At 48.3% G+C, this 14,731-nt stretch overlaps 1 protein-coding gene and 1 long non-coding RNA gene across 7 annotated transcripts in view; one reads left to right on the forward strand and one right to left on the reverse strand.

Annotated features, from left to right (window-relative positions):
• LOC309520731 overlaps nt 1-14,731 on the reverse strand; it is a 130,350-nt gene that overhangs the window by 84,420 nt on the left and 31,199 nt on the right. The gene's annotated exons all lie outside the window — the stretch shown is intronic.
• GATAD2B (GATA zinc finger domain containing 2B) overlaps nt 1-14,731 on the forward strand; it is a 66,808-nt gene that overhangs the window by 30,857 nt on the left and 21,220 nt on the right. For all 5 annotated transcript variants that reach the window (XM_082202208.1, XM_082202209.1, XM_082202210.1 and 2 more), the window contains one exon: nt 10,774-11,103. In XM_082202208.1, coding sequence (XP_082058334.1) covers nt 10,775-11,103 — 329 coding nt within the window. In that variant the 5' untranslated portion in view covers nt 10,774. Of the gene's footprint in view, nt 1-10,773; nt 11,104-14,731 lie in introns of those variants that run through there.

Below are 14,731 nucleotides of genomic sequence, written 5' to 3' on the forward strand. Positions count from 1 at the left end.
CTTGGATGACTTTATCGAAGAATTGGACTTGTGAAAGGAGCGCTGAAATGGCAGCAATTGGAGAAAATCATAAGAAGGTGGGAGTATCTGGATCAGGCCGGTCCAGCATCCTGTTCTCACAGTGTCCATCCAGATGCTCAGTGGGAGGCCCACAAGTAAGACCTGAGTGCAGCAGCAACTCTCCCCTCCTGTAATTTCCAGGCCTGGAATTTCCGGCTTCAGCTGTGAAGGCACAGCATAGCTGTCCTAGCTAGTAGGCACTGCTATCCTTCTCCACGAATTTGCCTAATCCTCTTTTAAAGCCATCCAAGGGCCATCACTACCCCTTGTGGGAGTGAGTTCCATAAGTTTAAATCCACACACAGAGTCAGTCTGCCTCTCTATGCATCGGATACTTGATGGAGGTGAACATAAGAGAAAGAGAGAAAGAGAGAAGGCCACTATCTTCATGTTGTGGTTGTGGGTTTCCAGCAGGCCTCTCTGGTCAGAAGCCCAGTACTAGATAAAGGACTAGGTAGACCTTTCAGTCTGAGCCCAAGGGTGGGGAACTTCAGGCCCAAATGTGGTCCTCCACACCTCTCTCTCTGGCCCTTGGGGCTCTCCCTAGACCACCCCCCTCCCTATCCCATAACTTTTCTTTTTGCCTGGCTGGAATGTACCCTTAGCCTGTGATCCTGTCTCGTTCCTTTCCTGCATGGAGGACAGAGAGGCTTGTGCGTGGAAGGCCCTGTCCTTTGCATGGCTGGAACATTGCCCACTACGGAACTCTTCAACCTCGAGTCCTCGGATGCTGTTAGGCTTCAACACCCACAATCCATCGCCAGCTTAAGCAGTGGTCAGGGGTGATGGAAGTTGTAGTCCAACAGTATCGGGGGAGCCAGGGTTTGAAAACACTGGCCTAATCTATACATCCATTGCTCCACCCACTTTTACCTCTGGCTGTCCCTGCCCCTGGCATGCGGCCCCCAGAAGATGGGTCACGAGTGAATGTGGACCTCAAGCTGAAGAAAACTCTCCACTCCGGTCTGACCTATAAGGCAGCTCCCATCCTCTTGCAATCAATGGGTCGCTCGGAGTACAGTCTGATTGTGTGTGTGTGTGTGTGTGTGTGTGTGTGTGTGTGTGTGTGGCTTGAAACAGAACCAGATAAACGGCATGCCAAAGCCCTTTGGGTGAGATGCTGTCCAGCCTCCTACATGTCAGCCACGTGGCCTCTCCCCATTCCCAGAAGCTTTGCAGGCCACAAATCTATCTGTACGGATAAATCTGACTTATTTGATTTCTCTCAGATTGCTGTGACTCCAGGCCTGCGTCGGATCAGCTGGCTGTCCCTTGGGTTTTGTTCCAACATTCTACTTCTTCGCTTCTCCCTCCTCCTTCCCCCTCGCTCTGCATCTCCATTGCTTTCTTGGTACCGTCACTGCTCCTGTTTGCCTGCTGCGCTCCCCAAGGGTTTTACAAGCCCTCATGGAGCTTCCTGGGGAACTGATTTGGGGAAGGGGAGGGCACAGATTCTGCCTCTGTGGGATTTTAAAACCAGCACCTCCCGCAGACAAAGGACCTGCCGGATCAGGCCAGCAGCCCATCTAGTCCAGCATCCTGTTCTCACAGTGGCCAGCCAGCATCCCTAATGGGAAGCGTGAAAGCAGGACTTGGGGCGCAAGAGCACTCTCCCCGCTTGCGGCTTCCAACAACTGGTATCGAACAGCAGTACTGCCTCCGACCATGGAGGCATAGCATGGCCACCATCGCTAGTAGCCATTAATAGCCTTCTCCTCTGTGAATGCATCAATTTTTCTTTTAAACCCATCCAAGTTGGTGGCCATCACTGCCTCCTGTGGGGCCGAAGTCATAGATAAACTCTGCACTCCCCACTTTTTCCTCTCCTGAATCTTCCAGCGTTCAGCTTAATTGAATATCCTTGAGTTCTAGTGTGGCAAGAGAGGGAGGAAAAAAGCTTTCAACCCTGTCCGTTTTCTCCATTCTGTGCATAGTTCTATAAACTCATATCAATCCTATCTAATATGTGGTGGTTTACCTGTTCATTTTTCCCTAACCATGTTTGCAATAGTTTTCTAGTCCTCGTGTTGTCCCAAAGCATAAACATTAGTGCAATATTGTGGTGGTGGTGGTGTTTTCCCCCTGGGAACCCTGGCTTTCCTTGGAATATTTTCAGATTTATACTGTGCAGAGATAGATAATGCTTAAGGCAAGAATGGGGGAACCCAGACCTGTGGGGTATGCAGGCCTGGGGTCCAGTTGTGGTCCTCTGACTTCTCTCAGAGCTTTCCCCAGCCCCTGTGTCGTGCCCCTCCTTGAATGTTTTCCCCTATCTGGGATGACTCCTTGGATTCTGATTATGCCTCTTCCTTGATGGAAGATTGGGGGTATGTGTGTGTAGAAATTAGTCTACGTTACAGAGTTAAAATTTTCATTCATTGCTCCACCAATTTTGTCCTCTGGCCATGGCCACCAATGGCACATGGCCCCTGGAAGGTTGCCCAGCCATGGTTGTGGCCCTCATTGAAGAAGGTCGCCCAGCCCTGGCTTAGAGAATACCTTTCTCTCTTGAGATATACCAGGGAGTCTGTGCTGCACATTCCAGCACTGTCCAAAGCAGGGTCGCTGAGCATGTGAGGCAGGGCCTTCTGGGTTGTGGCTCCCAGACTTCAGTATAGCCGTATTCAGGAGGCCTGTGGAACAGTGTTTGGAATTTGCCAGGCACATTTTGCACCTATCAGCCACTTGTGACCAAGTGAAGATGCCCAGGTGCCAGGATGGCGCCTGACATCTCCACCATCTAAAGGTACATGCCTGGGGATCCTTGTAGCTTGACAGTTTTCACACACTAGCAACACATCCTGTAGAATTCTATCCATTATATTTTATCTGCGCAATCAGAATGAATTTCAGGAAACATAAAGGTGTATTGAAAAATACAACACTTGAGCCATCTGGCCCAAAATGGGCAACTAGACATTTCATTTTGGTGACAGTAACCCTGGTTTAGGGATATGGGTGGTGCTGTGGGTTAAACCACAGAGCCTAGGACTTGCCGATCAGAAGGTCGGTGGTTCTAATCCCCACGACGGGGTGAGCTCCCGTTGCTCGGTCCCAACTCCTGCCAACCTAGCAGTTCGAAAGCACATCAAAGTGCAAGTAGATAAATAGGTACCGCTTCGGCGGGAAGGTAAACAGCGTTTCCGTGCGCTGCTCTGGTTCGCCAGAAGCAGCTTAGTCATGCTGGCCACATGAACCGGAAGCTGTATGCCGGCTCCCTTGGCCAGTAAGATGAGATGAGCGCCACAACCCCAGAGACGTCCGCGACTGAACCTAACGGTCAGGGGTCCCTTTACCTTTTTAACCCTGGTTTAAGGAGGCATTTGGTGCCTAGCTTATATATCTGAGGTTCTAACACTCCTGTTGAACCTCTTGCCTCTCAGCCTTTTGTAGGCTTGTGCAGACCACCTTGTTTAGATGGGCCTTGGGTTTGGATAAAAACCACCAGGGTGGTTTTCATTCGACTCAGTTTATCTTTTGTTATCGAACTCCCCCCCACCTTTGTTATTCTGTTGTTTTTCCTAAATCTCACCATGAGAACATGGGGAACTTTCTTATGCGCAGCAAAACCTTAGCTCAGTTATATCTATGCTGGCTTCCCAACCCTCCCTGTATGCAGGTCCCAAGCTCAGTCCCTGGTATTTCCAGGAGGGACCATGAGAGACTCTGTGCCTGACAGCCAGTGTGTGAACAATGCTATACTAAATGGACCAGTGTTCTTAGTCAGTAGACCACAGCTTCCTGTGTTCCTATGTGGCAGGTATACAACCTGGGACCTTTGCCTGGCAAAGCACTTTGAGCTACAGCCCCACAGACTCCTATCTGACACCTCAGAGAGCCACTGCTAGTCAGTGTATATATGATACTTATCTGGATGGACCAATGGTTTAACTTGTTATGTCAGGGATGTGGAGAATGTGGCCCTCCAGGTGTTTCCAAATTCCCACCGTCCCCAACCATTGGGCCATGCTGCCTGGGGCTGATCGGAGTTATAGTCCAAAACATCTGGATAGTACTAGGTTGCAGAAAGCATATTTAAAACAACAACAACTTACCAGCCAGTACAGTGGTACCTCGGGTTACATACACTTCAGGTTACATACGCTTCAGGTTACAGACTCCGCTAACCCAGAAATATTACCTCGGGTTAAGAACTTTGCTTCAGGATGAGAACAGAAATTGTGCTCTGGCAGCGCGGCGGCAGCAGGAGGCCCCATTAGCTAAAGTGGTGCTTCAGGTTAAGAACAGTTTCAGGTTAAGAACAGACCTCCAGAACGAATTAAGTTCTTAACCCGAGGTACCACTTTATAAAACATAATGATTGTGGCTGGGTGAACTGATCTGAGGTCTGAATTGAGAGGAGGCGTCTGCCGTGCTTGCAAGAGGAAGAGGGGAGGTTGGGCAGGAGCCAGAGGCCAGGTTAAGTGGGGTCGTGCCAAGTGGGGACTGGGACAAAGGGACGCTTGTGCCAAGGACAGCCAGGTCATCCCTGAGGCCACAACGTTTGATGCAGAGCCTTCCAAACAATGGCTTGTGTTTGGACGTAATGCTCAACCGCAGATCAGCGCCATGGGAATGGGCCTTGGCACGCATCCTCTCTCTTTGCTTCTGGTGCAGCCTCGGGGACCAGATCAGAAGCTCTCGCTTAACCACAGTTACTCATTCCACCCAAGCTGAGTCACTTTGTTAATCCAAACAGAGTGGCAAATAAACCAGGATTGTGAACCACAGGTTGAAGCTGGCTTCTTTCACTAAGCCAGCCTTCCCCAACATCATACCCTCCAGGGTTTCCCACAGCATCCGGTTATAAGAACAGGACTACATAGGCCATTGGCTCTTCTTATGTCCTTGTGACGTTGTTGGACTCCCATCAGCCTCAGCCAGCATTGCCAGTGGTCAGGGATGGTGGGAGTAGGGAGTGAAATTGGGGGAAAGTGCTCTAAACCATAGTTAAGACTAACCACAGTTTATGCTGGTTTGGGCATAGTGAATAACTATGGTTATTTGAAAGCTAAAGCAAATAATTCCTGTTTCCTCATGGCCTTGCCTGAGGAGTGGAAGGGAAGTTCTCAAGCTCTGAGGCTGATGCACAAATCTTCTTGCCCATGGTTTAGTGTTACGTGTAAGCTCGGCCAATCAGGTGGCCAGGATAAAAGCCAGTAGGGGCATGAGCCTTGAATGGCGGGAAGCCCCTGTGGCTTTCTTTAATCACTAGGCTCTCCTGTAGGCATTGAAGACCTGAGTGCTGACCTTACCAGGGATCAAACACATGTTTCAAGAAAGTGCTACCTTCCTTGGCATCCCAAGGTCAGACAAAGCAAACAGTCACTTGCCAAGTTCTGGTTTTTTTAGAGGGAGAGAGAGAGAGAGAGAGAAACCCTATTTGTATCACTCCCAGTCCCTGCCAGAATTTTGTCCCTGGAGATCTTGGTCACATTGGGATTAAAGGAGAACATAGGTGTGCCCCTCGCCGCATGCTCCCTAACCCCAGATGATGCAGTCAGAACAAACTTTGGTTGCAATTAAAATAACTTTGCACAGCAGCGGGGTGTTTGTACTGAGGTTTCTGTAGTCCCCATTAAAGCAAGGGTTTTCTGTTGGGAACTGTTTGCATAACCATCTCCTCTGGAGTCTGGGAAGGGTCTTTTTCACAGGTATAGAAACTTACTGGGGGGGGATATTTACCAACCTGCCAAATTATTTGGCTGCAGGCATCTTTGCTAAACAGAAATGAAGGTCACTTAGGAACACAGAAAGCTGCTTTATGCTGAGCAACTGTTGGTCCATCTAGCTTGTTATTGTCTATATCGACTGGCAGCTAATCTTCTGGGTTTCGGGTAGGATATTCCCAGTCCTGCCAGGAGATTGAATCTGGGTCCTTCTGCATGCAGAGGAGATGCTCTCTCCAGTGAGCTGTTGTGGGTCTCTGAAATACAATAGTAAGATTTCACTCCTCACAGTTGTGAAGAAATGGATGGTTTTCAACCTGGGACCTTCCACGCACAAAGCAGATGGTCTTCGGCCCTTCCCCAGACATATACCCGGGAGCAACCCCAAGTTTGCAACAACTGAGATAAAGAACTCCCCTACATGAAAAGGTTGAAGCATTTGGGACATGCTTGCTCAGAGAATAGGCGAGTGAGAGATGACATGATAGAGGTTCGTAAAATTATTCATGGCATGGAGAGCGTGGGTACAAGCAAAGTTTCCCTCCCTCTTTCGTAAGCCTCAGAAACACGTGGGTGTCCAATAAAGCTGAATGTTGGAAGATTCAGGATAGATAAAAAGAAAGTCCTTCCTCATACAGCGCATAGTTAAACTACGCCCACGGGAGAAAGTGATGGCCACCAACTTGGATGATTTTAAAAGAAGAGAAATCGGTGGAGAATAGGCTTTCAGTGGTTAATGGCCACAGTTGCTGTGCTCGGCTTCCGCTGTAAAAGGCTGATTAAACTTGCTGGAAACCACAGGAAAGAAGAGGATTCTTGTGCCCAGGTCCTGGTTGCATCTGGCTGGACTCTGCAAAAACAGTGCATTGGACTAGTTGGGCCATTGGCCTGATCCAGCAGCCAGGCTCCTCTTATGTTCCTAAGATTACAGACTTAATCTGTCATTTAAATTGAGCATGAGCCCCCTTGGACTCAGTGAGAATTGCTTCTGAGCAAATTTAGGATTGATCCAGCAGCGCATTTGCAAGCTTTGAAATGTGTAATACAGTAGGTGAGGTACAATTCTTCTCTGTGGTGCTGAATTTTAGCTTGTGGGGCTGGTGTTAAGTACCCACATGCCAGTTTTGTGAGGCTATTTTTGTTAAAGGTATTGTTTCATTCTAATTTAAGAGTGGTGGGTTGTTGTTGTTTTTTAAAAAACTCCTTTTTTTGTTAAGCTTCTTTTTCTTTTTTAAAGAAGGCTTCTGTGTTGGAATTTTTTTGTCAAAAAGGCAACCTTATCAAAATGGAATCAATGAATTGGTTAAACAAGGAGGTGATTAATCAGCAGTGGAATGATTTAATCACCTGACAAGGACTGGTTTCTGAGACATACACTTAAGTGTGTGCGTGTGTGTGTGTGTGCGTGTGCGTGTGTGTGTGTGTGTGTGCGCGCACGCACACACACACACACACACACACAGAGTCTGCAATGCACATCTTCCCTCTAAACATGTCCCTGCATGCCTGACTGTCTTCTGGCTTCGGGCTTGTCCTCCAAAATGCGTTCCCAGCCAAGCCTGCTCCGGAGGTGGGGGAGGTTTGCCTTCAGGGCTGTGATAAAAAGTTGTCTGAGGACAGATGAAAGCATGCCAACGTATTGTTTATTGAGCCGGTTTTGCTGCTCATGAAGATTTGTACCCCACTTTTCTCACAGAGGCTCGGCGGCAGCTTTTGATGTGTCCTGGCGCTACCAGTCTGCTTACTGGACCAGGAACAAAGTTCTTCCGTTAATTCTCAGAACCCTAAACAACTTGGGAACTGAGTGACTTCAGAAAAACCTGCTTCTTATAGTGGTCACTTCTGGTGGTCCTCCATTACCTTGTGGTTCCCTGGTTTATACCAGGGACTGAGCCTTTAGTGTCATAGCTTTTAGCATCCGTCTCTCATAACACTAGAGCGGATGGCACATCCTGAATGATGCAAGATTTGGGGCTGATAAAATACCTTCTTCATGCACTGCATCACAGGAGGCAGTAATGGCCACAAACTTTGGCTTTGAAAGAGAATTGGACAAATTAATGGCGGAGAAGGCTTTCAACAGCTACTAGCCATGGCGGCTATGTTCTCCCTCCACTGTCAGAGGCAGTAGGCCTCTGAATACCAATTGCTGGAAGCCACAAAAGGGGAGAGTTGTCCTGCTTTATGGTTTCGCACAGGCATCTAGTCGGCCACTGTGAGAACAGGATGCTGGACTGTATGGGGCACTGGCCTAGTTCAGCAGGACTCTAATTATGTTCTTGGGTTCTTATTAATCTCTTACTGCAGCAGAGCTGTGTCGTCTTTGGTCTGGTTGCACTGAGTCATCCATGGAGCCCCCCAGATCGAAGGATGGCAGCCACAATGTGGGAAATCCTGCTATCCTCTGCCGAGGCTCAGTGTATTGTTTTTATTTCTCCCAGCCTTCCCCAGCCCCTCTGGATCTTGCTAGGCTCCCAGCTCCCATCATCATCCCTGACATCTGGCCATGTTGACTGTTGCTGGGACTAACAGGAGTTGTGAGTTCAGCAGCATCCAGAGGGTACCATATTAAGTAAGACTCGGATCAAGAATGAGGATGTCCTGAGCTTCAGCAGAAAACCACATAAAGTTTTCTGAGCCCATTCAGCAACATCAAATCATTAGGAATCTATTTTTTGTTTGCATGTTATGTAATGCGCTTGTAAATGATTGTCAAGTGAGAAACCTTCACTATAGAACACAAAGACATGTGAAAAGTATACACTGAATCCCATCAACATCGGGAGCAAGAGAAGGGAAGGGAGATGAGATAGAAAAACGGAGGGACAGGCACTCTGCTCAGTTCTGGAGCATTGGATTTGTGTGGAGGAAGCCAAATTCATCCTCTGGCATCTCCATTGAAACAGGCATTTCTGGGAAAGATCTCCAAACCCGAGACTACTGGCAGCTCCCACCAATCAGAGGAGATGGTCTGATTCTCAAGCGGCTTCATATGTTCTGATTAGGGATGTAAGAACGAGGGTGATTTCTGTTTCCACCTGCCTTCGTCACATTCAGCATTGTTTCCATTCCACTGCAGTTCAGTTTCCACCAAATACTATGTTACTTGTCTTGCTGTGCACTGTTTAACATACTTATTTAAGTAATTTATGGATTTAATGTCGTTAAGGACTTGTTTCCACATCTTTCTTATAAATGCTAGGGAAACACAATATGAATGGTGAGGGACTGCTCATTTATATATACTTTGTGGGCTGAAAATGGTGAATACTTGTTGGTGTTTGATGGATTTAATTTCTATTCTGGGCATGTGACGAATAAGCAGGCACCAGCCATTTCTGTTTCCATTTTCGATGGCCTTCTCTGACATCTCTAGTTCTGATACACCCATTCTGAGTCTTCTACACTTCTGTCCTCAAAATCCTGTCTCAAATGTCACTGTAAAAGCAAGCTGCTTTTTAAAGCTACTCATTTATCCACATCATATACAGCCACGCACAAAGTAATACAGTGGTACCTCGCAAGATGAATGCCTCGCAAGACGAAAAATGCTCAAGACGAAAGAGTTTTCCATTTTTTGAGTCGTTCCACAAGACGAATTTCCCTATGGGCTTGCTTCGCAAGACGAAACGTCTTGCGAGTTCTTGCAAGTTTGTTTCCTTTTTCTCAAAGCCGCTAAGCCGTTAATAGCCGCTAAGCCGCTAATAGCCGTGCTTCGCAAGACGAAAAAACCGCAAGACGAAGAGACTCGCGGAACGGATTAATTTCGTCTTGCGAGGCACCACTGTAAATGTCCGAACTCCCATTCCAGTCCATGAGGAACCCAACAATTCTCTATAAAGGAAATCAGACAGTGTATCAGGACTAGCATTCTTCTCAAAAGCTTCTCAGCCATATGTATCACCTTGGCTCATCTATGGCAAACAAGTGGTTGCTTCCAGCAGAAGCTTCACTCATTTAGACTGCTGAGTGCCTAAAAATATGTGGGCAAGTGATATAGTGAGATATTTTTGTGGATTAGTGTCTTCTAAGGACTTGCAAGCATGGCTGTCAAATGTCAGTACATGTCCGAAGAACTGTATTTTACTTTTTCTGAGGGGAGGGGGGAGTGGCCATTAGGGATGAGGGACAAATTCTGTTTGGTTCGCATTTAAAGGTGAAAGTACCCAAATTGCACTTTCTGAAACAATACGTGAATCAAAACAGCCGTCCTGCAAAATTCACACCTTGCTGAATTTTGCAACACAGTTCTCTGGGCAAGTGGGGTCAAGTGCGCATAAAAATACATCTGTCAGTGAAAATAATATACAGGCATGCATATTAGGGGAAGCTGCTTTGCAAACGTGTGTATTAGGCAAAGTTGCATACAAAACTGTATACTGGGAGCAGCTCACACTAGAATTCTGATCAGTTTTCCTGAAGGCAAATCACAAACCAATGTTAAAATAACTGAACTAAGGATTAGAAATGAAAGAAACTTGAAAACTGCTAGTTTCCTTGAAAACTCCTCTCTCCTTATTCATTCATTTTCCTCTATTTATATTCTGCCTTTCCTCCAGTCTTGGAACCCAAGGCAGCTTGCATGTGGTTCTCAGGAGGTATCCCATTCAGGCACAGACCAGACCCAGACCTGATTTACTTCTGCAAAGCGGAACCCGTGTACCTTCAAACCATACCCATGCAAATGGCATTTTGCACGGTGGCCCACCAGATGCCTCTGGGAAGCCAGCAAGCAGGGAGGGGATGGAGGTTGACTTCTTCTGCACTTTGGGGGGGGTGTCCATTTTTAGCCATTGTGGCCAATAGCTACTGATTGGTCAGGGCTCAGAAATCTGTTGCCTTCTAGTTGTTCTTGGGCTCCAACTCTCACCCATCCCCAAATAGCATGGCCAATGGTCAGGAGTGATGGGAGCCGTAGTCCAACAACATCTGGAGGGCCACAGGTTCCCCATTCCTGGCTTTGGAGGTGTGATACTGAGTGTCACATCCTTGCCATCCTTGTTTCCCCCCTGACCGTATTCTCTGCTCTCCCTTACCATGGCAGGATGGACCGTATGACAGAGGACGCCCTGCGCCTGAATCTCTTGAAGCGGAGCCTGGACCAAGCCGACGAGCGGGATGACGTCCTGGCCAAGAGGCTGAAGATGGAAGGGCATGAGGCCATGGAGCGCCTCAAGATGCTGGCGCTGCTCAAGAGGAAGGACCTGGCGGGCATCGAGGTGCCCCATGAGCTGCCCGTCAAGCAGGACGGCCTGAAGGTCTATGAGGAGAAGCTGAATGGGAACATGAGGCCCCACACGGACAGCCGGTCTTCGGGGAGGCCGGGGAAGGAGAACATCAATGAGGAGCCAGTGGACATGAGCGCAAAGAGAAGGTAGGGAGCCCTCTTGTGTTTGCGTGTATATCTTCCTATATACATAAATATGTAAGGCTGTCATCATGCAGCCCCAGTGGAGGATTTGTAGTGCCTTATCCTGGGTTTCCATGAAGAAAAACCAAAGAGACCAAGAAAATTGAGTTTGGTGGTTGCATGGGGTAGGAAAGGAAGCACTAGGGAGTTAATGTGGGGGAGTGGCAGGGGGTCTTGGTTGGTGAGTGGAGCGAGCCAGTAAATGAATGAATGAATGAATGAATGAATGAATGAATGAATATCTATTCCACCTTTCATTCTACAGTCATAGGGCTCTGTACTGAAGATAAAATAAAAACTTCAGTACACTGAGTGGGGTGTAGCGGTCAGACAGTGTCGGACTAGGACCTGGGAGAGACCAGGGTTCAGACCCTCCACTCAGCCATGAGACACACTGGGGTGACATTGGGCCAGTTGATATCTCTCAGCCTACTTTCCAGGGTTCTTGTGAGGACAAAACGAGGAGGGAGAAACCCACATAGGCCACGTTGAGCTCCTTGTGGAGGGGAGAGAGCAATACAAATGTAATAATGAGCAAATAATGGAAATGACAGCAACGTTTTTTTTTAAAAAGCAGCACCATAAAATGACAGTACAGTTGGGGGAGAAATTCATCAAATCCATCCAAACCATACTACCCTCTTCCTCCAAATGTTTGGCAAAAGAGGTATGTCTTTGCGTGTCATCTAAAAAGAACAAAGCAGCAAAACATGAATTGGTATGGATGGAGTTTCATATTTGTCATTAAGAAGGACCCTTGGCTCAAGGATCTATTTATCTCCCCTTTTTGTTCTTGTCAATACTGTGCAACCGTGTGGAATGTCTTAAGACTGTGGACATTACATGTCTGAAACTTTGGCAAGCCACTGCCAGCCTGTGTAGACAGCACTGAGCTCGATGGACGAAAGGTCTGACCTGCCTGATGTGGCAGATTCCCATGTTCCTAACTAGATGAGATTCTTTAATGATGCAAATCTAACTCATCACTTTAGAATAGCCACACTTACAATAATTGCGGTCTGCATATTTAATTTATTTGCTTTGGGTGCCCCTTCCTAGGCCTTCCCTTTTCCCAAAGGCACTGAGGGGAGTTGTTGCCAATCACTTTCTGTTCAGTTTTTTTCTTCTTCAGAGGAACACAGTAATTGACAAAGCAGATGTGTTAATGGATCTGGGTCAGGCTTATTAATTTCAGTGGGACTACTCTGAGTAGAACTTATTTGTATAAGACCCAAGGGGCTCCCTCCAGAGCCAGTATTTTGACACCCATCCTTTGTCAATTTCACCTGATTCCAATATGCTATGAAATGTCTCTCAAGTTGTGGCTTTTATATAATTCATTTCACGTGGTGTTCTCTTACACAGACACGTGTGCGTGTGTGCGCACGCACATATCTCCAGCCCTACCGTTATTTATTTTATTTATTTATTTATTTATTTTATTTTATTTAGTAAATGTCTATACCACCCTTCATCCGAAGATGACAGGGCAGTTTGCAATATAAAAACACAAAAATGCATAGCATAATAACAAACGAAAACAGTTAAAAAGGACATGGAACAGACTGTCTCAGGCTGGGCAATAGCAGTGAGGTCCTGGAAGGGGACAGAGTCATGCCTCCTGTGTGGGCCACACACTGCACCCCTGAGCTGACGCGGTGCCCTCACATGGAAGCTGACATAGGAAGCTGCCTCATACCGAATCAGGCCCTTCGTCCATCTAGCACAATATTGTCTCCACTGACTGGCAGTGGCTCTCCGGGGTTTCAAGCAGGGGGCATTCCCGGCCCTACCTGGAGATGCTGGGAATTGAACGCACGACCTTCTGCACAAAAAGCTGGTGCTCCGTCACCGAGCTGCAGCTCTTCCCTTCACCCCCCAGCCATATCCTAGCTTAGTTCAGTCATGCTGCCAGTAGCAGAGGAAGAGCCATTCCAGTTGGTTTCTCCGCGCGAAAGGGAGACATTGCCACCTTGTCCATTGCCTCAGGTGGCAAAAGGTCCTGGGCTGGTCTGGCATCAGCACCCCTATGCTAGTTCTTCTTTAGCGAAATCTCAGCTGGTCTGGTATTTTGCTGAAAGGGTTTGCTTGAGTTGATAGCTTTGTTTTGAATGCTGTGCTCAGTGGGCATTGCATAAAAGCACGGGCCCTTGCTTGCTGGATCAGGCCAGTGGCCCCTCTAGTCCTGTTCTCACACTGGCCAACTGCGAACGGTTGTTCTCCCAGGATGCTGCACCCATAGTCTCTTCGTCCCCAGTGCATGGGGACCTCGCTACATCCTTCCATCTGCCCGCCCGCCCCTGCCTTTATCACTGGTCCAGGGGGAGGGAACAGGTGCCAACCAGCCCCAAGGTTTGACTGACATGGGCTCCATCTCAAGATGTGAAATCCTGACTCACTCGCGCAGCTCAGAGGCGCAGTGCCAGCCGTGGGAGGGAGCAAAGCGTCTCTAAGGCAGGAAGCGCCACGGGTGCCACTCTGTTTGGCGGGTGGCAATGCTGATGGCGGCAGCCCAGGCTGCCTGCCTGCCATCTGCTCTTCCGCCCCTGCTCGCTGGTCATCATGATCCTCTTGTTCCCTTTACACTCGAACAGAAGGATCTTCTGGGGAGCTCGGGGTGTGGGGCTTGGTTAGCAGAAGGCTGTTACCGACTGCTCAAAGAAGACCCCCTAAGAACATCAGAAAGGCCCTGCAGCTTAGAGGAGGCAGAGCATAGCCATTATGGATGGTAGCCTCTTTCCTCCGTGAATTTGTCGAATCCTCTTTTAAAGCCATCAACCCATAACCCCTCTCATCAGGCAAGAGGAGGGGGCAGGTGGAATTGGAAGAGCTGGACAGATTAGTCCCAGGGGGACTGATCCGCCGCAGAGGATCTTGCTCAGTTGTGTTTCGGTGTTAATCGGGGGTTAGTGGGGTAGTTTGTATTTTCCACCCTAGGTAAAATAATGCCTGTAGCAACACTTCTGCATACACAACCTTTCCCCCAAGACCCCAAAGAAGTGGGGAGAGAAGCTCCGCAGTCTCTTTACACTAGGGGCGTGGAAATCTGTGCACCTCCAGAGGGTGTTAGATTCTGGCCGACGGCAGCTAGCATGGGCAGTGGTAAGGGCTGATGGAAGTTAAGAAGCAGGAGGACAGGTGTTGCATTGATAAAGAACATAAGAAGAGCCCTGCAGGATCAGTCCAGTGGCCCATCTAGTCCAGAGCCCTGTTTTCGTAGTGGCCAGCCAGATCCCCGTGGGAAACCCCCAGGCAGGACCCCGAGTACAAGAGCACTCAGCCCTCCTGCATTTTCCAGGAACTGGGATTCAGAAGCACTATGGCCCTTGGCCATAGAGGCAGAGCACAGCCACTGTGGGTAGTAGCCACTGATAGCTTTCTCTTTCGTGAATTTGCCCAGTCCTCTTTTAAAGCCGTCCTGGTTGGCAGCCACCACTGTCTTCTGTGAGGGCAAGTTCATAGCTCAGCTGTGCACCATGTGAAGAAGTTGTAGTGGAGGGTTGCTTTTTGAACTCAACAATATGGTGCCCTGCAGGTCTGCCTGAAGTCCCATCATCCACGGTGACCCCTTGGCTCATGCTGACTGCTGGGG

The sequence above is a fragment of the Podarcis vaucheri genome, assembly GCF_965113315.1.
Source record: "Podarcis vaucheri genome assembly, chromosome: 16".
NCBI lineage: Eukaryota > Metazoa > Chordata > Lepidosauria > Squamata > Lacertidae > Podarcis > Podarcis vaucheri.